Source organism: Ahaetulla prasina, chromosome 4 (genome assembly GCF_028640845.1).
Source record: "Ahaetulla prasina isolate Xishuangbanna chromosome 4, ASM2864084v1, whole genome shotgun sequence".
Lineage (NCBI taxonomy): Eukaryota > Metazoa > Chordata > Lepidosauria > Squamata > Colubridae > Ahaetulla > Ahaetulla prasina.
The window spans coordinates 19037481-19064879 of record NC_080542.1 but is presented as its reverse complement, the minus strand read 5'-3'; the positions used below and the strand labels follow the sequence as shown (position 1 = coordinate 19064879).

The 27399-nt window shown below is 41.2% G+C and overlaps 1 protein-coding gene across 10 annotated transcripts in view; it reads right to left on the bottom strand.

Moving 5' to 3' along the window:
* HSD3B7 (hydroxy-delta-5-steroid dehydrogenase, 3 beta- and steroid delta-isomerase 7) overlaps nucleotides 1–27399 on the bottom strand; it is a 121163-nt gene that overhangs the window by 70206 nt on the left and 23558 nt on the right. For 2 of the 10 annotated variants that reach the window (XM_058183506.1, XM_058183508.1), the window contains one exon: nucleotides 10142–10340. The exons of 6 other annotated variants lie outside the window; for them this stretch is intronic. Coding sequence is in view for 1 of the 4 variants with exons in the window: in XM_058183499.1 (XP_058039482.1) it covers nucleotides 8250–8307 (58 nt within the window). In the remaining 3 variants the exon portion in view is untranslated. Of the gene's footprint in view, nucleotides 1–8249; nucleotides 8353–10141; nucleotides 10341–19178; nucleotides 19213–27399 lie in introns of those variants that run through there. 2 more of the 10 variants (XM_058183507.1, XM_058183499.1) reach the window with 2 other exon arrangements.

The window sequence follows — 27399 nt, the reverse complement described above, 5'->3', positions numbered from 1 at the left end:
CCTTTCTAGACCGGGATGCCTTATGCACGGTCACTCACGCCTCGTGACGTCTCGCCTGGATTACTGCAATGCTCTCTACATGGGGCTCCCTTGAGGGGCATCCGAGGCTTCAGTTAGTCCAGAACGCAGCTGCGCTGGTGATAGAGGAGCCCTCATGGCTCCCGTGTGACACCTATCCTGCGCAGACTGCACTGGCTACCTGTGGCCTTCCGGATGCGCTTCAAGGTGTTGGTAACAATCTTTAAAGCGCTCCATGGCATAGGGCCGGGCTATTTACGGGACCGCCTACTGCTACCGAATACCTCTCACCGACTCGTGCGCTCTCACAGAGAGGGACTCCTCAGGGTGCCGTCAGCTAGGCAGTGCCGTCTGGCGGCACCCAGGGGGAGGGCCTTCTCTGTGGGGGCTCCCACCTCTGAACGAACTCCCTCCAGGACTTCACAACTTCCGGACCTCCGAACCTTCCGTCGCGAGCTTAAAACACACTTATTCATCTGCGCAGGACTGGATTAGATTTTAAATTTACTGGTTTTAAATGGGTTTTATTATTTATATTGTTTTTAACAATTCGGCTATGTGGAATAAGTTTTTTATTTGTTATTTTAGTTTGTATTTATATGTATTTTTTTTTTTTTTTTTTTTTATTCAAAAAGTTTTTATTGGTCAAAAAGGGTTTATACAAATACATATCAGGTATGGTAAATTTTCATTTTTCTTATCCAAAATAAGAATTTTACTCAAATTTTTTAACACATACAACAGCCATATGGCAAGCAGGTGACACGAAGTAGCTAAGTTTACAAATCTTAAATACGTAATAAAGAAGGGTCAAGAATAAACGGAATATCGTACAAAAGAGAATAAGGAAAACCAACATAATCCCAAATATCTTTATCACTTCCTAGTTTTGGATCTCAGAACTCTGGGTTCAGCCTGACCCAACTCCAGGGCCGCAACAGCGGCAGCCGCCTCCGCCCCATGGTCTATAACCTCCCCTTCTTCAATTCCTGGGTCATCTAATTCCAGGAGGGCTTTGTGTTCCTCCACGAGGCCGTAGCCTCCGCAATTGTACTAATTTTTTCGTAATGCCCTCCCGAAAATCATCAATCCTCTGGCATCAGCCATCTGAAGCCCACTCCTTCTGGTACAATTTGCTTGACAAAAATAATATTTCTTTCTCATTTCACGTACCTGTCTGGGAATCTGCCTCAGAATGGCTATCTCCCTGCCCCTGTAAATCAGTGCCCTACTCCTATGTTTTCTAAGAATTTCATCTCTCGCCTCTTCTCACAAATTTGACATGAACCTCTCTGGGAACTGCATGCGTGCGTGCATATTGTGAATTAACTCTATAAACTCGATCCACATCCCAATTCATGAAATCAACACCTCTCCCAAGAAATTCTCCCAACAATTTAGTCACAACATCTCTCAAATCTTCTTGGTCCACTTCTTCCAAATTTTGAAACCTAAGGAAATAAGACATTTTATCCATCTGTAGTCCAAGCACAGCATTGCCTGTCGTCTCCTCTCTTTTCTGCACTGCCCGCATCTCACCCTCCAGACCTTCCACTTTCTGCTTGTTTTCTGCTGAGACTTGTTGAGTATCCTTTAAATCCTTTTGAATAGTCACAATTTCTACTCTTATTTCGCTTGGCCTCTTTGCAAATCATCCAATTTCTTGTCCATATTAGATAACTTTTCCAAAATTCTCCATCTCTCCAGCAGTTGGTCTCTGACCTTTGCCATTAAAAAAAAATACAAAATCCTCAGGCAAGCACAGTATCCTTATAATTTCCTCCGGATCCACCAGGGGCACTCACAGGAGCAACGAGTCCAGAGTACAGTTAGTCAACCAGGAAGTCAAGGGAAGTGATGTCATCAAGATTCTCATAGTGAAGGCGGAAGCTGGACTCCACCACTGTTCCTCAGAGGAGGGGGCCTCAAACCTCCCTCCTAAATTTCTCCATCACCTCTTCTCTCCAGAGCTCCACAAAACCGTAATCTTCTTATTATATGTTCTCCTGTCTACAGAATGACTTGTGCTCCTTCCACCCGCAGGGGAGAAAAACCCCCGCACTCGGAGCACTCCACTCGCCACCGATATCCCTTCCTTCTCCATTCCTCAATTCTTCTCCGCTCCTGTTCACCACCAGGCTGCTGCGTGGCCTCCAAACCCCGCCGAGCCTAGGACGCGCCAGCATCGGTCCCCGCAGTCCTGTAAGTCGGCTGGGAGACCCCTGGCGAGCCGTCCGTGCGGCAGGTGTCCTTTTCGGAACACCTGGCCCCTGAGGGCCTCGGCGGCGGCCGGATTTGGGCGCTGGAGGCAGGAGAAGCCTTCCAGACGACCGTTGCCGCTGGACACCGGAAGTCGTCTCCTATTTATATGTATTTTTATGTGCCTGTGAACCGCCCTGAGTCCCTAGGGAGATAGGGCGGTATATAAATGTGAAAATAAATAAATTAAAAAAAAAAAATATCAATATAAATCATAAGGATTGCCAGCAAAAAAGTTACAGCCATACAGTCATAAGTGGAAAGAGATTGGTGATGGGAACGATGAGAAGATTAATAGTAGTGCAGATTTAGTAACAGTTTGACAGTGTTGAGGGAATTATTTGCTTAGCAGAGTGATGGCCTTTGGGAAAAAACTGTTCTTGTGTCTAGTTGTTCTGGTGTGCCGTGCTCTATAGCGTCGTTTTGAGGGTAGGAGTTAAAACAGTTTATGTCCAGGATGTGAGGGATCTGTAAATATTTTCACGGCCCTCTTCTTGATTCGTGCAGTAAACAGGTCCTCAATGGAAGACAGGTTGATAGCAATTATTTTTTTTTAGATTGAGGATGTTCAAGAATTACCTATATGGACAGTTATTTTCAACAAGCATGAGACTAGAAAGGATTGAGTTTTCATCTGCCAAATGTAAGTGCTGCCTTTGTTTCAAGGAGCAAATGATGGTACCCATCAAATTCCTTTCTCCACTTGTTCTGCACAACAACCTTGTTAGATGGGATGAATTAAAGAAGGATCTGTCTCTAGAGCAGGGATCTCCAATGGCTGGTTGAGGAATTCTGGGAGTTGAAATCCGCAAGTCTTAAAGTTGCTGAATTTGGAGACCTCTGTTCTAGAGGGAATAGTCTCCTTGGTTTTACACTAAGACCTAACTACTATGCCCCAGATATAATTCAGCACCCATTTCCACCATGGTCAGGCAGAAATAAAGCATCTCACAAGGACCCACTGCATCCCCACTAGCTCTTACACCCCACTGATGTCAATCATTCACTTGCAAAACAAATTGCCTCAAATCTTCACAAGAACACCAGTATCTCATACATATAGAAGGCAAAAAGGGATCCACATGTCAAAAAAGGCAAGACGGCGGTCATAACCATAACAGCCATGGAGGTGCAGTGGTTAGAATGCAGTACTGCAGGCTACTTCTGCTGACTGCCGGCTGCCATCAATTCGGCAGCTCGATTCTTACCGGCTCAAGGTTGACTCAGCCTTTCATCCTTCTGAGGTAAATAAAATGAGGACCCTGATTGTTGGGGGCAACAGGCTGACTCTGTAAACCATTTAGAGAAGGCTGTGGAACTCTGTGAAGTGGTATATAAATATTTCTATTTGATTACATGGTTGGGACCGTCATCTTTCCCTCCTCTTCTTTGTGACAATTTATTAAATGTATTAATGGTAGTATGCTGTCTAGATTTGCCATAGGTTTTTTTCCCAGGAACAAGTGTCGTTTAATTTCTTGGCTGCAATCCCCATCTGCAGTGATCTTAGAGCCCAGGAAAATAAAATCTGTCACTACCTCTATTTCTTCCTGATCTATTTGTTTAGAATTGAGAGGGCTGGATGGCATGATCTTAGTTTTTTAATATTGAGTTTCAAGCCAACTTTTGCACTCTCCTTCTTCACCCGCATCAAGAGGCTATTTAGTTCCTCTTCACTTTCTGCTATTAGAGTGGTATCATCTGCATATCTGAGGTTGTTGATATTTCTCCTAGCAATCTTAATTCCAACTTTTGATTCATCTAGCCCTGCCTTTCTCATGATGTGCTCTGTGTATAAGTTAAATAGGCAGGGTGACAGTATACAGCTTTGCCGGACTCCTTTCCCAATTTTGAACCAATCAGTGGTTTCATGTCCAGTTCTCACTGTTGCTTCTTGACCCGCATATAGGTTTCTTGAGAATAAGATGGTCTGGTACTCCCATCTCTTTAAGAACTTGCCACAATTTGTTGTGATCCACACAATCAAAGTCAATGAAGCAAAAGTAGATGTTTTTCTGAAACTCCCTAGTTTTCTCCATGATCCAGTGTATGTTGGCAATTTGATCTCTAGTTCTTCTGCCTCTTCGAAATCCTGGCTGTACTTCTGGTAGTTCTTGATCCACATACTGTTGGAACCTAGCTTGTGGGATTTTGAGCGTAACTTTACTAGCATGTGAAATGAGTGCAATAGTGTGATAGTTTAAACATTCTTTGGCATTGCCTTTCTTTGGAATTGGAATGTAAACTGACCTTTTCCAATCCTGCTGCCACTGTTGAGTTTTCCAAATTTGCTGGCAAATTGAGTGTAGCACTTTTACTGCATTGTCTTTTAAGATTTTGAATAGCTCAGCTGGAATACTGTCACTCCACTCGCTTTGTTGTTGCTCAGATTTCCTAAGGCCCATTTGACTTCACATTCTAGGATGTCTGGCTCAAGGTCAGTGACCATCCCATCGTGGTTATCAGGGATATTAAGCTCGTTCTTGTAGCTCTTCTGTTTAAATTTGCCACCACTTCTTAATCTCTTCTGCCTCTGTTAGATCCTTGCCATTTTGGTCCTTTATCATGCCCATCTGCATGAAACGTTCCCTTCATACCTCCAATTTTCTTGAAGAGATATCTGGTCCTCCCTATTCTATTGTTTTCTTCTATTTCTTTGCATTTAAGAAGGTATTCTTATCTCTTCTAGCTATTCTCTGGAATTCTGCATTCAATTGGGTGTATCTTTCTCTTTCTCCCTTGCCTTTTGTGTCCCTTCTTTCCTCAGCTATTTGTAAAGCTTCCTCAGACAGCCATTTTGCTTTCTTGCATTTCTTTTTCTTTGGGATGGTTTTAGTTGCTACCTCTTGTACAATATTGCGAACTTCCATCCATAGTTCTTCAGGCACCCTGTCTATCAGATCTAATTCCTTAAATCTGTCATCTCTACTGTATATTCATCAAGGATATGATTTAGTTCATACCTGAGTGGCCTAGTGCTTTTCCCTACTTTCTTCAATTTAACCCTAAATTTTGCAAGGAGAAGCTCATGATCTGAGCCACAGTCAGCTCCTGGTCTTGTTTTTACTGACTGTATAGAGCTTCTCCATCTTTCGCTGCAAAGCACATAGTCAATCTGATTTCTGTGTTGTCTGGTGATGTCCATGTGTAGAGTCATCTCTTGGGTTGTTGGAAAAAAGTGTTTGCTATGACCATCATATTCTGTTGACAAAATTTGATCAGCCTGTGCCCTGCTTCGTTTTGTACTCCAAGGCCAAACTTGCCTGTTATTCTGGTTACTTTTTAGCTTCCTACTTTAGCAGTCTAATCCCCCATGGTGATCATTTTTTGGTATTAATTCTATAAGGTGCTGTAGGGCTTCATAGAAACTGTCAATTTCATCTTCTTCAGCATCAGTGATTGGGCATAGACTTGAATTACTGTGATATTGAATGGTTTGCCTTGGATTCGAACTGAGATCATTCTGTCGTTTTGGGGATTGTATCTCAATATTGCTTTTCCTACTCTTTTATTGATTATGAAGGCTACTCCATTTCTTCTTAGTGATTCTTGCCCGCAGTAGTATACCTGATGGTCATCTGAATTAAATTCACCCATTTTTGTCCATTTTGGTTCGCTGATTCCTAAGATGTCAATGTTCAGTCTTGACATCTCTTGTTTGACCACATCCAGCTTGCCTTGATTCATGGATCTTATATTCCAAGTTCCTGTGGTGAAAAAATCTTTACAGAATCGGACTTTCCTTTCACCACCACATGCACCTACAGCTGAGTGTCCTTTCGGCTTGGGCCCAGTCGCTTCACTCTTTCTGGCACTACTAGTACTAGCCCTCCACTCTTCCCCAGTAGCATATTGGATACCTTCCGACCTGAGGGGCTCCTCTTCCAGCACCATATCATTTTTCTTTTTGGTACTGTCCATGGGGTTTTCATGCCAAAGATACTGGAATGGGTGGCCATTTCCTTCTCCAGTGGATCACATTTTGTCAGAACTCTCTGCTATGACCTGCCCGTCTTGGGTGGCCCTGCACAGCATAGCTCATAGCTTCATTGAGCTAAGCAAGCCCCTTTGTCATGACGAGGCAATAATCCATGAGGGGGAGTTCAAAGTTACAACAGTATTGAAAAAAGATGACTTATGACCATTGCATTGCAGCATACTCGCAATCATGTGATCAAAATTTGGATGCATGTATTTATGACGATTGCAACATCCTGGAGTCATGTGATCACCATTTCCCAGCTGGCTTCTGACAAACAAAGTCATTGGGGGAAGGCAAATTTGCTTAATGACCGCATGATTCACTTAACAACTGCCATGATTTGTTTAACAACAGTGGCAAGACAGATTGTAAAATAAGGTGCAGTGCATTTAACAATTGCCTTGCTCCATTGTGGTCGTAAATCAAGGATTATCTGTATATGGATGCAATTCCTCTGGTGCAAAGGATAATAATGTATGCATTTTTTTATATAGCCCTGTTCAGCTTAGAACAGGGGTCTCCAACCTTGGCAACTTTAAGCCTGGCAGACTTCAGCTCCCAGAGTTGGCTGGGGAATTCTGGGAGTTGAAGTCTTCCAGGCTTAAAGTTGTCAAAGTTGGAGACCCCTGGCTTAGAAGAATTTTTTTTTCTTTTTAAAGGAAGGAAGTGAGAAAAGTTCTTTATTCAAAAGATGGAAAAGCTCTCAAAAAAAATTCCTTTTTTTCCTTTTTTTTTTTTTTTTGACAAAAGCAGCTATTCCTTTTCTGGCTGATTCCTCCCCTCTTCTGGAACCAGTAAATATCAGAAAAGAAAAAGGAAGAGATTTTCACTTTCTGTCCAAACTGCTGTCATCACTTTTTTTTCATTTATTTATGCTGATTTATCCATAATTGACCAGAAGAAGAAATGGGTGTGACACATCTAAAGTTTGAGTTTTTGTTTATAAGAGATTTTGAAATACGAGATCTTGTCTGAATGGTGACAAAACAAGGACAGATTGTTTTTCAAAATTCCTAGCTTTTTTTCATCCTGATTAATGAATCTTGTCATACCAATTGCCTTTGCTCATTAGTGAACAGTGATTTGGTTTTAATTACTCTTTCAAAGTGATATGATTGATTATTTTGATATAAAAATCATCTCTGTGTTTAATACCTAACATCTAACAAAATGAAATTCAACGTACAGAAAAGTAAGGTTTTACACTTAGGCAAGAAAAACCAAATGCACAGGTATAGAATAGGTGGTACTTGACTCAATAGTAGTAAGAAGTGAGCGGGGTTTTGGAGTCCTAGTAGATAAGAATTTGCTCAGTTTACATATAAGCCGTACAATAAAATGAGCCATGTGCAGATCTGTATATTGGGGAAACAAAACAACTACTTCATAAACGCATGGCACAATATAGGAAAACAAACCCATCAGAACTAGATTCAACAGTATCTGCATTTAAAAGACAAAGGCCATTCTTTTAAATACAACAAAGTCCACATTTTGGACAAAGAGGATCTCTGGTTGAAAGAAGGGTCAAAGGCATGGGTGAAATGCTCCTGGTTCGGACCGGATCAGTGGATCCGGTAGCAATGACGGCAGGTGGTTCAGAAAACCGGTAGCAAAAATCCCTGCCCCCTGCCCAATACCCAGCTGATCCAAGCGATCATCAGATGTGTTTTTGTTTTTTTACTTTTTCAGCCAAAGAGGTTGTAAAAAATGCTTTTAAAGGGTTAAAACAAGGCTCTGACGATCCCAGCTGAGGTGCCTAATCGTCAAAGCCTTTTTTTTTTAATTTTTAAAAGCATTTTTTAAAAGGTAAAAAAGCTGAAGCCTGCTAGGCAAAAAATGGAGGGTGTAGGCAAAAAATGGGGGGAGGGTTCGTTTGAGAGAGAGAGAGAGAGAGAGAGAGAGAGAGAGAGAAAGGAAGGAAGGAAGGAAGGAAGGAGGGAGAGAAGGAGGGAGTGAGGAAAAAGAAGAGGAAGGAAGGACTACAAACCTGGCACTAGACACAGCTTCAGAGGGTAATCCAGAGCTGGAAGGGACCTGGAGGTCATCTAGTTCAACCCTGCTCCAGCAAGACATTGTTAGTGAGTTTCTGTCTTTTGATCGCCCAATCACATAGCCACGCCCATGCAGTCACATGACACCCCCCACCAAGCCACACCCACAGAACCGGTAGGAAAGAAATTTAGATTTCACCACTGGTCAAAGGGGCCGTCTGTGTCAAAATTGAACCGCCCTCTCTCAAAAGAGGGGGAAGGATATGATATCATCTATTTCCAGACTACAACACAGTCCTTTCAGCAGTTCCAAGAAGGCTCCACACTCATTTGCACTACTCAGCTGACCCTGAGGACACAGATAAGATCATCTGAAATGATAATTATTTGTCCTTTAATCAGAAACGTTGCTATCTGTGCTGGAATCATTTAGCCAATGCTTCCCAGCAGTAAAAACTGAGCAGATCTGGGTAATCCTCTACGTACGAAAAGAATTGGAACCAAGTGTTTGTTAAGTGAGTCACACCAGATTTTATGACCTTTTTGCAGATGTTAAGTAAATCATGCAGCTGTTAGGCAAATTCAGCTTCCCCCATTGACATTGGTTGTTGGAAGCTGGCTAGGAAGGTCACAAATGATGATCACATGACCCCAGGATGTTGCAAACATTGAAAACGCATGCTAGTTGTCGAGTCCTCAAATTCTGATTACTAGATCGTGAGATTCTGTGACAGACTTAAGTACAAGGACCGATTATAGGTCATTTTTTTCAGTGCTGTTGTAACTTCAAACAGTCACTCAAGAAATGGTTTTAAATCAAGGATCATCTGTAAACATATGAAAAGGGGATATAAATTTATTTATTTTGTAGTAGCCATGGTTTCAAACTCCCAAAGCATGTGAAATTTTATTTTTATTTATTTTATTTATTTATATTGTCACAACAGTATATATAAGCATAAGCATGAAAATAGCTATATAATATATAAGCATATATATAAGCATAAGTATTTAATAACTATATTAATTGGATATAATGAAAGGAAACAATAGGACAGGAACGGTAGGCATGCTTGTGCTCTTATGCACGTCCCTTACAGACCTCTTAGGAATGGAGTGAGGTCAATAGTAGACAGTTTTTGGTTAAAGCTTTGGGGATTTTGAGAAGAGACCACAGAGTCAGGTAGTGTGTTCCAAATATTAATAAATCTGTTACAGAAGTCATATTTTCTGCAATCAAGATTGAAGCGGTTAATATTAAGTTTAAATCTATTGTTTGCTCTTGTATTTTTTTTTTATTTGCATTTATATCCCGCCCTTCTCCGAAGACTCAGGGCGGCTTACACTATGTTAGCAATAGTCTTCATCCTATTTGTATATTTATATACAAAGTCAACTTATTGCCCCCAACAATCTGGGTCCTCATTTTACCTACCTTATAAAGGATGGAAGGCTGAGCCAACTTTGGGCTGTTGTTGTGATTGAAGCTGAAGTAGTCTTTAAATGGCTAAGATACTTTCAATTTTTGAAAAAAGAATGCAAAACTCTCAGTTGGGCTTAAAAACCATCTTTAGACCACTGTTTCGTTTTTGTTAGGGACAGAAAAAAAAAAGTATACTGACTGGGAATAATGGAAACTGTAGCCCAGCATTCTTCAAAGGTACAGGGAAAGGTACCCAGCTGATAACAGAACCCATGTTTTCTGACATAATTCCAACAGAGAGGTGGAAGAGGGAAAATGAAACTTCTGGACATTGACAGCCATTTAACAATCAACCTTACAGGAAATGGTAGGTCTGCATTTTGCATTTTTCTGCATGCTACACTGCATAACGAAGGGACATTATGTCAACAAGGAGAGGGCAGCAATACAACTTGATTGAGTAACCTGATTAACTGAGTAACTGTGGTTACACCATCATTGTTCCATGTGAGTTAATGATCACCAAATCCCATTCACAGGTTTCTGGTGTGATGATTCCCCGTGGATGCTTCCCGAGATACTTCTCCAGATGTTAGCTTGGAGGAGGATGAACCACTTCCAGACACATCTGGAGGGGAGTTGGTCAATGGCGCTCAGCAGCTGTCTGAGAGGGATTTAGAATAGAATAGAATTTTTTATTGGCCAAGTGTGATTGGGCACACAAGGAATTTGTCTTGATGTATGCACTCTCGGAATATATAAAAGAAAAGATGCCTTCCTCAAGAATTCTAAGATACAACACTTAATGATAGTCATAGGCAGGGGTGAAATCTAAAAATTTTCCCTACGGTTCTGTGGGTGTGGCTTAATTGGTGGGCATGGCTTGGTGGTCAGATGACTGGGTGGGCGTGGCCAATAACAATAAATAATAAAAATAATTAACTAAGTATACAAAACAATAAGAGGTACCAAAAACCAACTTTCACACTTTACACACACACAACACAACACAACTGACTCACACACAATGTAAAAGCAGCTGCACTTCACCCAAAATGGCCCCTGCAACAAGCAGGAACCTCACACTTTCACATTTTACACACACACAACACAACACAACTGACACACACACACAAAATGCCACATACAGCTTTGTGAGATTTTGTGTGTTTGTGTAGTTAGAGTGAAACACTATAGGAATACACCAAATCTCAGAAAGCTGCACAAATATTTTATTTTATTATTTTATTTTATTTTATTGTGGACTTCAAATCCCAGAGTTCCTCAGCCAGCAAAGCAGGAAGTCAAAGCAAGCTTTTTTTTTTCTTCAGTAGCTGAAGAAAGCATAGCGTTGCCAGCCCGAAAAAGCAGTAATTATAGGTAAGTGAGGAGGGGGCATTGGGTGGGCATGGGTGGGGGCTCTTGTAAGTGGGGGCTGTTAAAAAGTGAGTTTAAAAGCCTGCTAGGGTCAGGAAACTCCTCTGGGATCGCCAGAGGGAAAAAAGTTTTAAAGTCAGCTCCTCTGACGATCTCAGCTGAAGTTCCCTCATAGCAGCCCAGAACCTCTTAAAATAATTGTTTTAACATGTAGAAAACATGTTTTTTAAGGTTCTGGTGATGAGGAACTCAGCTGGGATGGTCAGAGAAGCCTTTTAAAGCCCCCCCCTTTTTTTTTCCTTTTTCCCCCCTTCGGCTGAAGAGATTTTTTTAAAAAAAACTTTTAAAGTGTTCTGATGATCTCTGCTCAGCCCCGCGATCATCAGAGGTTTTTGTTTTTCATTTTTAAAGGTATATTTTCGGCTGAAGAAAAACTTTTAAAAGTAAAAAAAAACAACCCTCTGCTGATGGTGCGGCTCAGCAGGGGCGGGGGGGGGCAGGGATTTTTGCTACCAGTCCTCCGAACCAGCAGCTGCCATCGCTACCTAATTGGGAGAGCCGGTGCGAACCGGGAGCATTTCACCCCTGGTCATAGGGTAAAAATCAGCAATCAGGAAACAATATCAATATAAATTGTAAGGATACAAGCAATAAAGTTACAGTCATACTGTCATATGTGGAAGGAGATGTGTGATGGTAACGATGAGAAGATTAATAGTAGTGCAGATTTAGTAACAGTTTGACAGTGTTGAGGGAAATATTTGTTTAGCAGAGTGATGGCGTTCAGGGAAAAACTGTTCTTGTGTCTAGTTGTGCAGTGCTCTATACATTGTTTTGAAGGTAGGAGTTGAAACAGTTTATGTCCAGGAAGTGAGGGGTCTGTAAATATTTTCACAGCCCTCTTTTTGACTCGTGCAGTATACAGGTCTTCAATGGAAGGCAGGTTGGTAGCAATTATTTTTTCTGCAGTTCTAATTATCCTCTGAAGTCTGTGTCTGTCTTGTTGGGTTGCAGAACCACACCAGACAGTTTAGCTGAAGCACAGCTGCAGCAGGACAGCCCTGAGGTTTTAGGTGGGGAAATTGTGGATGCTTCATCACTGGAGGTTTTTAAGAAGACACTGGACCACCACTTGTCTGAAATGGTATGGGGGTGTGTATCTCCTGCTTGAGCAGGGGCATGGACTAGAAGACCTCCAAGGTCCCTTCTAGCTCTGTTCTATTCTAAAGCACACAGCTGCAGCCTGTCAGTGATCAGGAAGAGGAACTGCCTTCTGCACCTGATCCCAGAACAGGTAGAGCAGAGCAAAGGCAGGATCAACTAAGGTCAGCCTGATTACTCATGAGGAGGTAGCCTTGCCCGTCTTGATGGGCTTCACCAAAAGCTGGCTATTTAGCACAGCAGACAGATGGAGGTGATACTGGAAACAACATATCTGTTTCCTAGCTGTTTTTTCTGGTCATGATTCCTGCCTTGCTTTGGATTTACACCATGCCTTGAATTCAATTGTGCTTTGTGAACCCTCTTGTGGATTTAGTTTTGCCTGGTAGACTGATTGGCCATTGCTGTATGGACTAACGTTGGTCTGCTTTTGGCTCAGTTCTGCGGTTTTGATAAAGGGAATTGCTGGGGAATGTTAATAAACTCACTAAACCACTGGTGTGTGTGTGTGTGTGTGTGTGAACAGCACATCTGAGCACAATTCAGAAACTTTACTTTTCATGCTCTAAAAGAAATGAGGCTGGCAAGATGTGATAGATTACAGGGCACGGCTAGTCTAGTGAAGAGAAGGACCAGGGGAGACATGATAGCAGTGTTCCAATATTTGAGGGGTTGCCACAGAGAGGAAGGGGGCCAAGCTATTTTCCAAAGCACCTGAAAGCCAGACAAGGAATAATGGATGGAAACTGACCAAGGAGAGATTCAATCTGGAAATAAGGAAACATTTTCTGACCATGAGACAGGGGTGAAATCTAAAAAATTTCCCTACCGGTTCTGTGGGCGTGGCTTAATTGATGGGCGTGGCTTGGTGGTCAGATGGCTTGGTTGGCGTGGCCAATAACAATAAATAATAAAAATAATAAACAAAGTATAAAAAAACAATAAGAGGTACCAAAAACCAACTTTCACACTTTACACACACACAACACAACTGACTCACACACAATGTAAAAGTAGCTGCACTTCACACTTCACATAGCCACAAAAAGCTCAAAAACCAACTTTCACACTTTACACACACACAACTAACACGCACGCGCACGTGCACACACACACACACAATACAGCTTTCTGAGATTTTGTGTGTTTGTGTAGTTAGAGTGAAACACTACAGAAACACACCAAATCTCAGAAAGCTGCACAAATATTTTATTTTATTTTATTTTATTTTATTTTATTTTATTTTATTTTATTTTATTTTATTTTATTTTATTTTATTTTATTGTGGACTTCAAATCCCAGAGTTCCTCAGCTAGCAAAGCCAGCCAGTTGATCACCGAGGAAATAGATTAGCTGAGTGATTGATGCTGTCTGGCTGAATCTGAAACTTCTTTTGGGCTGTGGCCATGCGTTCCTCAGTAATCAGGTAAGTGCCTTAGAATCTCTACTCTTACTTGTAGAAAACATGTTTTCTACAAGTAAGAGTACAAGTAAGGTTCTGCTGATTTTTACTTTTAAAGGCCTGTTTCGGCTGAAGCAAAACCGGCTTTTAAAAGTTAAAAAAAAAAACCTCTGCAGATGGTGTGGCTCAGCAGAGGCGGGGGGAGGGGAGGGATTTTTGCTACCGGTCCTCCGAACCAGCAGCCGCCATCACTACCAGATCGTGCAATCCCGTCCGATCCGGGAGCATTTCACCCCTACCATGAGACCAATCAATCAATGGAACAGAAGTTGCCTTCAGAAGTTATGGGAGCTTCATTACTGGAAGCTTTCAAGAAGAGACTGGACTGCCATCTGTCAAAAATATAGGGTCTCCTGACTGGGGGTGGGCTAGATGACCTACGATGTCCCTTCCAACTCTGTTAATCTGATTACCACTTCCATTTTCTTGTGATAGGATAATGATCACAGCAAATTAAACCTTTGCCTTCCAAGGTGTTGCTAGAGTTTTGGCAAATGATCTAAGCGATTTTAACTCGATTTCTGGTGGAGCCTTTCTTTATATTCTAGATGGCTTTGCATCCACACCCAAATGCATAAGGAGGCGAAACAGATTCCAGTTTTTGTGATACTTGAATAGGATAAAGAAGCAAGCCTGTTTGGCCAATTTGATCATATGATGTAGATGCAGATCTGTAAATCACAGAAACCAAAACTCTCTGACCTACATTCTTTTTTACCTAGATTTACAGAGATCAGCCATTAATTATCATTATAACTCTTCTTCAACGCTCCAAAGAGCTGAAAAACATGCTAAGGCTTAGACACCCACTAATATTTAACAGAAGCAGCAAGAAATCTGGAGGCACATTTATCATAGAAATCAAGATCTATAAATCATGAGGGTAAAAAAAAAAAGCAGATGACATTAAAAAGAACGAAGGATCTTTGCTATTTATTTTCCTGCTTAAATACGTAGAAGGGAGGGATTTTTAGTTATTCCTTTCTTGGTAATCCGACAATCTCATCTGGCTTCAAATATTCTAACAATTTTTCACAAACTGCAAAAAACAAGAGCAGCTTCTTCTAAAAGAAGTGTTTTTAACTTTTTTTTAAAAGCAGAATCTTGAATGATTGAAGTTCTGGTTCATGAAAAAAATATATGCCTGTTTAGTGCCCATTCTAAATTAATTATTGGCTATCTCAGATCCAAGTTTAATGGATAGAGACCTGCCAACAACTGCGTAGGATAAATATTTGGATGGAAAATAAACGGTCTTAGCTCAATTCAGGAAGAAACAACCTTATTTTGATTTACGCTTTTTCATCTTTTAGCTTTTAATTGAATACTGATCTACTTGGGAGTAGTTTATTTGATTTGGCTTTTTTAAAAAAAAAAATATTACAAGTCTTCTCAAGAAATGTTTCGGATGGTTGAAGTGTTAAATACAAGATATCACGATATTTGGAGCATGCCACGCAGCCCAGCTACCAAAATGAATAAGCATTTGTTGGCAGTTTCAGCTTACATTGAGTTCTGAGAAATGTCAACTCAGGAAATCTAAGAATATAAAGAAGTCTCTTTTAGCAGCAGACACAAAATAAACAAGCACAGAGAAAGTTCAAATACTATCCACCATTTCGAAAATAGGAAACTCAGGAAAGAAGAGAACGAACTTAGAAACGAAACTGGAAATCTTTTCTAAAAATCACCATGGTGCAGAAGAGGATAACAAAAAAGTGTGTGTTTGTGTATGCAGGAAAGATTAGTCAGCTTGATACGGAAAAAGATGTTGAGGATCTAGAAAGAGTGCAGAGAAGACCAACAAAGATAATTACGGGACTGGAGGCTAATAAAATTTATGAAGAATGGTTACAGGAACTGCGTATGTCTAGTCTAACAAAGAAAGACTAGGGGTGATTTTAATGAATGAATAAAATGAATAAAAAAGAAATATTGGCATCTCCCAATATATCACAGAGATGAAAGGGTCAATTTATTCTCCAAAGCATCTAAGGACAAGACGAAGTAATGGTTGGAAACTTATCAAGAGAGATCCAACCTAGAACTAAGGAGAAATTTCCTGACACTGAGAATTATTTTATTTTACTTTATTTTTTGGCACACTCCATAGTTCACAATGCATGCATGAATTGGTTGTGCAATTTTGCAGAGTAAACCACTAATGTGTCTCTAACCAGGAATGTGGAAGAAAATGCTGAAGAACTTCAAATGGTGTTGTTAGATTCCAAAATTTATTTTGAAAGGTGCATTAAGCCTTTTCCCCCCCCATCAAAGCATTTATTTATTTATTTATTTATTTTGTCACAACAATATATGTAGGTATCATACAAAAAGATTATATAATATACAAACACATATGTGAGTAAATATAAGGAGGTATAAGCATATATATATATATATATATATATATATATATATATATATATGAAGAAGAAAAGAAAAACAATAGGACAGGAACGGTAGGCACGTTTGTGCGCTCATGCACGCCCCTTATGGTCCTCTTAGGAATGGGGTGAGGTCAATAGTAGAAAGTTTTTGGTTAAAGCTTTTAGGATTATGAGAAGAGACCACAGAGTCAGGTAAAGTATTCCAAGCAGTGATGATTCTGTGCCACATTAATAATGATCCTGGGCCATTAATGATTATTAATGATCATTATTAATGATCCTGGGCCACATTAGCTTGGCTTTCCTCTTCTGTTCCTCTAAACAAATTGGGAAAATCGTCTGATTCTAAGATAGAAAATAGAACTTTTCCATCTAAAGGTAGCTCCTTATGAGGTTCTTCAGCCATATTTATTTGATTTGTCCCTTCAACTCTTAAATGAGAGCTGAAGACAGCTTAATTTGCATGCGGGCTATATAGGTAGCAGAGGTGGGTTTCAGCAGATTCTGACCAGTTCTGGAGAACCAGTAGCAGAAATTTTGAGTAGTTTGGAGAACCGGTAGTAAAAATTCTGACTGGCCCCACCCCCATCTATTCTCTGCCTCCCAATTACCAGCTGATTGGGAGGAAATGGGGATTTTGCAGTATTCTTTCCCTGCCATGCCCACCAAGCCACAACCCCCAAACAATGCCACGCCCACCAAGCCACACCCACAGAGTCGGTAGTAAAAAAAATTGAAACCCACCACTGATAGGTAGTCTAAAGAGAAATATCCTGACAGTCAGAACAATTAATCAGTGGAACGTCTTGCCTCCAGAAGCTGTGGGTGCTCTATCACTGGAGGATTTTAAGAAGAGATTGGACAACCATTTGTCTGAAATGGTAGAGGGTTTCCTGAAGGGCAGAGGGTTGGACTAGAAGACCTCCAATATCCCTTCCAACTGTTATACTCTTACCGTTACTGATGTGTTCAGATGAACAAAACTCTTGCTATTCAGATACATATCAGCTGGACAGCTGAACTTAAAAACACAGCTCCTGAACAAAAGGATTTTAACCTTTGATCTGTTTTGGCAAGCACAGCAAGAGGAAAACTGGGAAAGGACATGGTTCACAACACTTATCTTCCTTGGCCCTTTTGTCAATGTTCTCATACAGTTTTGTAAAAGCCAAGCCATTGCAAACCTACTTGTCTGATAAGTTCCCAGCAAGAAGAACCTTAAGTTACAGCAGAAGGTTTAGAATTATGATGTCATCCAATGTTTAGAATTATGACATCGTCCCATTCTAAACTACTTTAACCTTAGTAGGTGAGAGCATCTGGGGAAGTTCTGGTTGGGAAGCTAAGCAGAGTCAGGTGAGGTTAGCTGTTGGATGGGAGGCCAGTGGATCCCTTTACAACAGGGGTGTCAAACCAAGGCCCGGGAGCCAAATTCGGCCCGCAGGGTTCTTAGATCTGGTCCGTGAGGCCACCCTGGAAAGAGTGAAGGACTGGCCCACAGTGCCTCTGCCAGCAAAAATGGAGTGTGCGGATCTCCTGAAATCTGTTTTCACTGGCAAAGAATTGCAGGAGTCCATTGCAGTCGAAAATGGAGCTCGGGAACCTGTTTTCTCTGGCAGAGCTCTCAGACCGCCACAGGCGCCCCTGACATGAGTGATATCAAGCTGGCCACAACCACTCTGTCCACGCCCACTTCCCTCCCCCCGAGGTCAAACAGAACCCTGATGCGGCCTTCAATGAAATTGAGTTTGAGACTCCTTCTTTACGAGGTCTAAAATGAGTTCACACAGTCAAACACAAATGGCAATGGCAAAAAATACAGATACACATCAGTGAAATCAACAGACTTCGAGCATGTTTTGAAGGAGAATACTTTTTAAATGATTTTGAGACATGGGAATGAAAAAAAACCTATATGGCTAGTTCTTGACTTACAACCACAATACGACCAACATTTCTGTTGTTAAGCAAGGCAGGCAGTTGTTGTAAGTGAATGTTGCCTCATTTTATGACTTTTCTTGCCACAGTTGTTAAGCGTATTATTGCAGTTGTTAAGTTAGTAACAGACAGTAGTTAATTGAATCTGGCTTCCCCATTGATTTTGCTTGTTGGAAGGCCTCAAAAAGTGATCACATGACCCTGGAAAATTGCAACCGTCAGTCAGTTGTCAACATCTGAATTTTGATCATTGTAGCAACCATGGGGATGCTACAATGGTCGTAAGTGTGAAAACAGTCATAAGCCAGTTTTTTCAGTGTCGTTATAACTTTGAATTGTCACTAAATGAATTGAAGCCTATCTGTACATATTACTCTAAACCAATATTTCTCAATTTTAGCTATTTTAAGATGAGTGGACTTCTAAATTTCCAGAATTCTCCAACAGGCTAGAGGAATTCTGGGAACTGAGGCCCATAAATCTTAAAGTTGTTGAGTTGAGAAGTACTACATTAAACAAGAGAACTTGAAAAAAACCATTAAGAGACTCGGGATTATGTGGCTGTATTGTCCACGTTAATTTATTATGCTTCGCTTATTTTTTGGTTATATTATAATAACTTTGGTTCAGCTTCAGTGGTGGTGGGATTCAGCCAGTTCGCATCACTTCGGGAGAACCGGTTGTAAACTTTCTGAGGAGTTTGGTTAACTGGTTGTTGGAAGAAAGCATTAGGGCAGAGAACCAGCTGTTAAATCATTTGAATCCCCCCACTGGCCAACCTACTCCCTTTTCCAATTATTCTGAAACCTAGCCAGACACTCTTCCCCCACTAAGGTCCAGAAGTTTAGTTCTTCAAGATTACGAGGCTGCAAAGTTTCACACAATATCCTATTTATATGCAGTGAGATACAACTGGCATCACTGAATCCTTGTAAAAGCTTAATCTTTCACTGGTTCATTTTGCTGATTTCGATAATGAAACTATATATTACTCATCAAGCAATACATTAGGAAATCCATGCTAATAATTTATAAACTCAATCCATTCTAAGATACAGATCTTCCTATGAGATTCCCACCTTTGCAAAACAGAAGAATTCATTAGTCCTTTGCTAAACATTGATGGATGGAATTATCTGACCTTAAAGATGAACAACATCATATCATATCTCACCTCACCCAACATCAATCTTGGTATCTGGGGATGTCTGAGGGAACAAATGATATCACACTGATTATATACAGTTCTGGCTCAGAAATAAACATTTTCAATATTTCCAAGAACAGAAGGGTTGATAAATCCCTGATCAACTTCATTTCTGCTTCCAAGTGTGATCCCTCCCTTTTAAAAACATTTCTCTTGGGGACTGCAAACTTGAATACTCCCCTTTCAACATTTTTAAAGCCCCAAGAAAGTGAATTTGTGTACTGTCAACAAATGAGGCACAAATGATTAAATGTACATCTTGCCTCTGCCCTAAGAAATGAGTTGACTAAATAAAATGACTAAACTCTGATTTGAAATATTTCAGCAGGCAGCAGGATCAGAGTAGCCATATCCGGCTGAGAAGCTAAGCAGAGTTGAGCAACAGAAGAAAATAACGGGATTATAAAGGGTTATAAATAATTGAGGAGTCCAAAGAAATCCAAAGAGAGAAAGCAATCCGTACTATTGCCAAAATAATGAGATGGACATTTTGTAAAGATCAATTTGAAGATTTTTTTAAAAAAAAATATTAAAACAAAGGCAACAGAAATTAGAACTATAATTTTACTCAGGTTGTGAGAATTTCAGGATTGGGGCCATTTGGTGAGAAGAACGCTGTATTTTGCTTTCCAAACATATGTACGAAGTTATTGTAGACTACAGATAATCCTTGATTTACAATCATTCATTTAATGACTGCTCGAAGGTACAATCACACTGAAAAAAATGTTTAATCACAGTTACAACCGTCATAGGATCATTCAGCTATCCATCCATGCATCCATCCATCTATCCATCCATCCATCCATCCATCCATCCATCCATCCATCCATCCATCCATCCATCCATCCATCTATCTATCTATCTATCTATCTATCTATCTATCTATCTATCTATCTATCTATCTATCTATCTATCATCTATTTATCTACCATCCATCATCTATCTATCTATCTATCTATCTATCTATCTATCTATCTATCTATCTATCTATCTATCTATCTATCTATCTATCTATCTACCATTCAGCTATAGTCTGGCCAATTTCTAGTGCCATCTACATTCTCCAGCACTTTGAGAAAGTTCTGTATTCACACAATCATTTGCACAGATGATTTCTATGTGTTGCTACTACCCTTTTTCTTGTCTTTTGCTCCTGACAGAATTCAATTGACCCACTCTCTTCACTAGGATTACACGATCAAAATTCAAACGCTAGGAAAATAGAATGTACTTATGACAGTTGCAGTACCTCCAGGTCATTTAATCTCCTTCTGGGATCTTCTGACAAGCAAAATCAATGGAAATCCAGATTCACTCTCAACAATTGTGTTACCAATTTAGCAAAGGAAATTTCAGTCTCAGTTGTGGTCGTAAGACAAGTATTGCTGAGGGGCATACAAGATGGACTTGTGATATGAGTTCTGTAGTATTGTTGCACTGGTTAACTACCATGGATTTATCTTCTTTAATTTAGCTCACATTTTGTCCATAACCTTGTAAGAATGGAATGCTGAAGTTTTTCCCTGGCAATAAACTCACCATAACTTAACAAAATAGGAAGTTTCTCAGGCTGAATAATAAAAAATGTTGTTTTTTTTCCAACTGTGTGTTAAGAAGCCTCAACTTAGCTAATATTGTATCTTTTCACCACAGATTCTGTGGGACTCAGGATGTCTTTTCCTGCTGCTAACGTTTTACTTTTTTTATATACTTTTCATGCAATGCTCTTTTCAATTGTTATCATTAAATATTACTGGGTGCTTTAATTCTTTTGATGTAATTGGACAGATGACTTTTCCTTATCCAATCCAATCAGTTATTAGGTTTTTATTATGCAAATTATAAAAGGTGTGATTTCTCCCTTTTGTTCTTGCTCTCTCCTGAAATCAGTAAAATAGAGAATCATAAATATAATATAATATAATATAACAACAGAGTTGGAAGGGACCTTGGAGGCCTTCTAGTCCAACCCCCTGCCCAGGCAGGAAACCCTACACCATCTCAGTCAGATGGTTATCCAACATTTTCTTAAAAATTTCCAGTGTTGGATTCACAACTTCTGCAGGCAAGTCATTCCACTTATTAATTGTTTTAACTGTCAGGAAATTTCTCCTTAGTTCTAAGTTGCTTCTTTCCTTGATCAGTTTCCACCCATTGCTTCTTGTTCTACCCTCAGGTGCTTTGGAGAACTGCCCGACTCCCTCTTCTTTGTGGCAACCCCTGAGATATTGGAACACAGCTATCATGTCTCCCATAGTCCTTCTTTTTATTAAACTAGACATACCCAGTTCCTGCAACCGTTCTTCATGTTTTAGCCTCCAGTCCCCTAATCATCTTTGTTGCTCTTCTCTGAACTCTTTCTAGAGTCTCAACATCTTTTTTACATCATGGCGACCAAAACTGGATGCAATATTCCAAGTGTGGCCTTACCAAGGCATTATAAAGTGGCACTAACACTTCACGTGATCTTGATTCTATCCCTCTGTTTATGCAGCCCAGAACTGTATTGGCTTTTTTAGCAGCTGCTGCACACTGCTGGCTCATATCTAAATGGTTATCCACTAGGACTCCAAGATCCCTCTCACAGGTACTACTATTGAGCAAGGTACCACATATCCAGTACCTGTGCATTTTGTTTTTTTTGCCTAAATGTAGAACCTTACTTTTTCACTGTTGAATTTCATTTTGTTAGATAGCACCCAATTTTCAAGTCTGTCAAGATCTTTCTGTAACTTGAGCCTATCTTCTGGAGTGTTGGCTATTCCTGCCAGCTTGGTGTCATCTGCAAATTTGATGAGTTCCCCATCTATCCCCTCGTCCAAGTCATTGATGAAGATGTTGAAGAGTACTGGGCCTAAAACAGAGCCTTGGGGTACTCCGCTGCATACTTCCCTCCATGTGGATATAGTTCTGTTGAGGACTACACGTTGAGTGCGGTTGGTCAGCCAGTTACGAATCCATCTGGTGGTGGTGCTGTCTAACCCACATTTTTCAACTTTATCTAGTACTAGGTTATGGTCTACTTTATCAAATGCTTTACTGAAGTCCAAGTAAATTATATCGATAGCATTCCTCTGGTCTACTAATTTTGTCATTTTGTCAAAGAATGCAATAAGATTAGTTTGGCATGATCTGTTTTTGACAAACCCATGTTGGCTTTTGGTTATTACTTTGTTTGCTTCTAGATGTTCGGTGATTCGTTGCTTGATTATCTTTTCCAGAATCTTCCCCGGTATTGAGGTCAGGCTGATAGGTCTGTAGTTTCCTGGATCTGTTTTTTTCCTTTTTTGAAGATGGGAACTACATCAGCTCTTTTCCAGTCCTCTGGCAGCTCCCCTGTGCTCCAGGATCTTTGAAAGATATAGTTCAGTGGTTCTGAGATCACGTCTGCCAGTTCCTTCAGAACCTTGGGGTGTAATCCATCCGGTCCTGGTGATTTGAACTCGTCTAGGGTAGACAGGTGTTCACTTACCATTTTCTTCCCTATTTTAACTTGTGTTTCTAATCTGTTTTTTGTAGTGCTGTTTTTGATAGGTTGGATTGGTTTTTCCTTTTGTGTAAAGACAGATGCAAAATATGAGTTAAGTAGATCTGCTTTCTCCCTGTTGCTTGTCATCTTCTTGCCACTTTCTCCCAGCAATGGGCCAATTGTTTCCTTGACTTTTTTCTTGTTTTTAACATGTTGGAAGAAGCTTTTTTTGTTATTTTTTACTTTTGTCGCTAGCCTTTGTTCATTGTGAGCCTTAGCTTTCCTCACTTCATCTTTACAGGCTTGGGCTATTTGCTGATATTCTGCCTTAGTTATTTTCCCCCTTTCCACTTTTTATATTTGTCCTTTTTGTCTTTCAATTTGTCAGATAGTTCTTTATGCATCCATGCTGGTTTCTTTTGAGATCTATTATTTTTCTTCATTGGTATTGTGCTAGACTGCGCTTCTATAATCTCACTTTTCAAAATTTCCCAAGCTTCTTGAGTTGTTTTCCCCCTGAGGATTCTCATCCATTGAATCCTTCTCAAGCTCTCTCTAAGTTTATTGACATTAGCTCTCTTAAAGTCCAAGACTCTAGTTTGACTTTGTTCTACTACTTGTATTTGCTTAATGTCGAATTCCAATATTGCGTGGTCACTTGCCCCCAAGGTTCCTGTAGCTTCAACACCTTCTATCATTTCATCTCTGTTAGTGAGAATTAAGTCCAGTATGGCTGATCCCCTTGTTGCCTTCTCTATTTTTTGGGAAATGAAGTTGTCTACTAGGTTTGTTAGGAACCTGTTCGATCTTCCACTTGGTGCAGAGTTTGTTTCCCAGTTGATGTCAGGGTAGTTAAAATCCCCCATTACTACTGTGATGTGCTTCCTACATATCTTAGTTAGCTGACTAGCAAAAAGTTCATCTACTTCCTCTGTTTGGTTGGGTGGCCTAATCAAATGATCAAATGATCTTCTTTGTCTTGGTGTTATAATTGGGGTCTAGGCAATAGCCTTCAATTCCTAAGAGACTAGTATCATCATCCCTGAGTTTAAATAATTCAGATGCTAAAGGATGCTAACATAAGTATATTTATGCCAGAAGTGGGTTTCAGCCGGTTTGAACCGGTAGCGGAAATTTTGAGTAGTTCAGAGAACCGGCAAATACCACCTGTGGCTGGCCCCGCCCATGTCTGCCCCCGCCTGCCCCTGTTCGACCGCTCGGACTTATGGTCATGGACTTATGACCATTTTTCACATTTATGACCTTTGTAACATCCCCATGATCATGTGATCAAAATTGAGATGCTTGGCACCTTGCTGTGTCCCAAGGTCATGTGATTCTCTTTTGCCAATGGGGAAGCCAAATTCACTTAACAACCAGGTTACTCGCTTATCAACTTCAGCAATTTACTTAACTAGCACGGCAGGAAAGGTCATAAAATGGGGTAGAACTCACTTAACAATTGTTCTCACTTAACAACGGAAAGTTTGGGCTCAATTGGGGTCATAAGTCGAGAACTACCTGTAGTACAAAATGATTTATCCTCACTCTTCAAGTATCGATGTCACATAGAAGATGACAAAGATCTGTTCCAGAACACAAAGCTAGAATGGATGGAAGCCATAGGAAGGCAAATTCCAACTAAACATTAGAAAAAAATTAACAGTGGATGAGCAGTGGATGGAGTCACCCAAAGAAGCAAGTGGCTCTTCACTGGACCTCTTCCAGCAGAAGTTAGGTAGTCATCAGATAGAGATGCAAACAGGGCTTCCAATTTCGTGCTGATTCAAGGAAGAACGGTTCAGTCAAGAGGCAGAAAATGTTTCTAAAGAAACTTCTAATCAGGAGAACATTGAGAAATGAAGAAATGCATCAGAATTTGCCCCCATTCTTCCCTCAAGTCTGATTCCACAGGTCAAAAGCTAAGAGGAAAGCACATTAAGAGCCAGTTTAGTTTAGTGTTAAGCAGGGGTGGGTTCTTCTTACCTTTACTACTGGTTCGTATTGTGCCCGTGTGCATAGGCTTCTGCGCATGCGATGAGTTTTGATGATGTTTGGGTCACTGGGTGGCGCCTCCCACCGGTTTTACTACTGGTTCTATAGAACCAATCCGAACTGGGAGCAATCCTACTGGTGTTAAGACATCAGGCTAAAAAGCGGGAATTCAAGTCTCACCTTAACCCATAACCACAGACCTGCAGTCATATTGACTGCAATAGTTTTCAAAAATATTTGGAACACCTCTATTTTTAGAAATGGACCATTCTGATTGCAAATAGCTTTTGTTTTCCCGCCAATAAGAGTGTATGCAGCATCGTGCTTACGTAAATTATTTGTTGTTGTTTTTTCTGTAGCAGCGCTTGAATTTGAACTGCAGTCATTTTGGCCACGGATCTTTGTTAACATATATATTTTCTATAATGTCAGAGCCCCATTTTCTGCCAAAAAGAGTGTGATTTGTTGACCCAAACTTCAAAGAAACTGTTCTAATGTGGTATAAAGAAGCAGAGAATGATCTGAGTGAAGTGGAATCGGATTGCAACCAAAATTTTGTAATAGACAATGAGGAACCCACAGCCACTGCTGATTCTGACATCAGTGATAATGAAACTCCCGATGAAATTGATGACCAGGTACAATCTACGTTGTGCAATAATTTATATAGCAGGAACAAATTCAAATGATCTTCTGCACCTTTTGGAAGCAATAGATCTAGAACAGAATAGTCACAATATTGTCGTGCAATTACCTGGACTATGGCCAACAGCTTAGAACGGTCATTATGACCTCATGTCTATAATAGCATAGCCAGAATAGTACATCTGTGGTTAAGGGTTAACCACGAATACTGGTTGGGTGACTCTGGGCCAATCACCAGGAGATATTGAGTTCTGGTTCCACCTTAGCCATGAAAGTCATCTGGGTGACATTGGGTCAATCATTAGAAGTCCCTGAGTTCAAGTCCCACCTGAAAGACATGTGGGTGACGTTGGGCCAAACATCTGGAGAGTGTGAGTTCAAGTCCTACCTTTAGCCTGAAAACTGGCTGGGTGATCTTGGGCCAGTTTATTTATTTATTTATTTATTTAATTAATTAAACTTTTATACCGCCCTTCTCCCGAAGGACTCAGGGCGGTGTACAGCCTGCATTAAAACAATTTATATACAAACTAAAATAACAATTAAAAAACTTATTCCAAAAAGGCCGAAATTAAAACCGTCCAATTGACCATATAAAATACCCAATAAAATACAATTAAAATTTAAGATTTAAGAATTTTAAAAATTTAGCATTTAAAAATCAGGCCAGTCCCGCTTGGATAAATAAATAAGTTTTCAGTTCCCGGCGAAAGGTCCGGAGGTCAGGCAATTGGCGTAAACTGGGGGGAAGTTCGTTCCAGAAAGTAGGTGCTCCCACAAAGAAGGCCCTTCCCCTGGGGGCCGCCAGCCGACACTGCTTGGCGGATGGCACCCTGAGAAGACCCTCTCTGTGAGAGCGCACGGGTCGGTGGGAGGCATGTGGTAACAGCAGGCGGTCCCATAAGTACCCGGGCCCTAAGCCATGGAGCGCTTTGAAGGTGGTGACCAAAACCTTGAAGCGCACCCGGAAGACCACAGGTAGCCAATGCAGACTGCGCAGGAGTGGTGTTACCCGGGAGCAACGTGGTGCTCCCTCAATCACCCGCGCAGCTGCATTCTGGACTAGCTGAAGTCTCCGAGTGCACTTCAGGGGTAGCCCCATGTAGAGAGCATTGCAATAATCCAGGCGAGAAGTGACGAGAGCATGAGTGACCGTGCATAAGGCATCCCGGTCAAGAAAGGGGCGCAACTGGCGGACCAGGCGAACTTGGTAAAAAGCTCTCCTGGAGACGGCCACCAAATGGTCTTCGAACGACAGCTGTCCATCCAGGAGAACGCCCAAGTTGCGCACCCTTTCCGTTGGGGCCAGTGACTCGCCCCCAACAGTCAGCTGCGGTTGCAGCTGACTGTACCGAGATGCCGGCATCCACAGCCACTCCGTCTTGGATGGATTGAGTCTGAGTCTGTTTCTCCCCATCCAGACCCGTACGGCCTCCAGACAACGGGACAGCACTTCAACAGCTTCGCTGGGGTGGCCTGGGGTGGAAAAGTACAGCTGAGTATCATCAGCGTACAGGTGATAACTCACCCCAAAGCCACTGATGACCTCGCCCAACAGCTTCATATAGATGTTGAACAGGAGAGGCGAGAGAATCGACCCCTGCGGCACCCCACAAGTGAGGTGCCTCGCGGCTGATCTCTGCCCCCCTGCCAACACTGTCTGCGACCGATCAACGGTGCCTCCCACTCCCAACCCCTCCAACCGGCGCAGCAGGATACCATGGTTGATGGTATCAAAAGCCGACGAGAGATCTAACAGGACCAAGGCAGAGGAACAACCCCTATCCCTGGTCCTCCAGAGGTCATCCACCAACGCAACCAAAGCTGTCTCCGTGCTATGCCCGGGCCGGAAGCCGGACTGGAACGGATCTAGATAGACAGCTTCCTCCAGGTACTGAGGAAACTGTCACGCCACCACATTCTCTACAACCTTCGCCACAAAGCGAAGGTTGGAGACTGGACGGTAATTACCCAAAATAGCTGGGTCCAGGGAAGGCTTCTTGAGGAGGGGTCTCACCACCGCCTCTTTCAAGGCGGCGGGAAAGGTCCCCTCCATTATTTTTCTCTCAGTCCAAC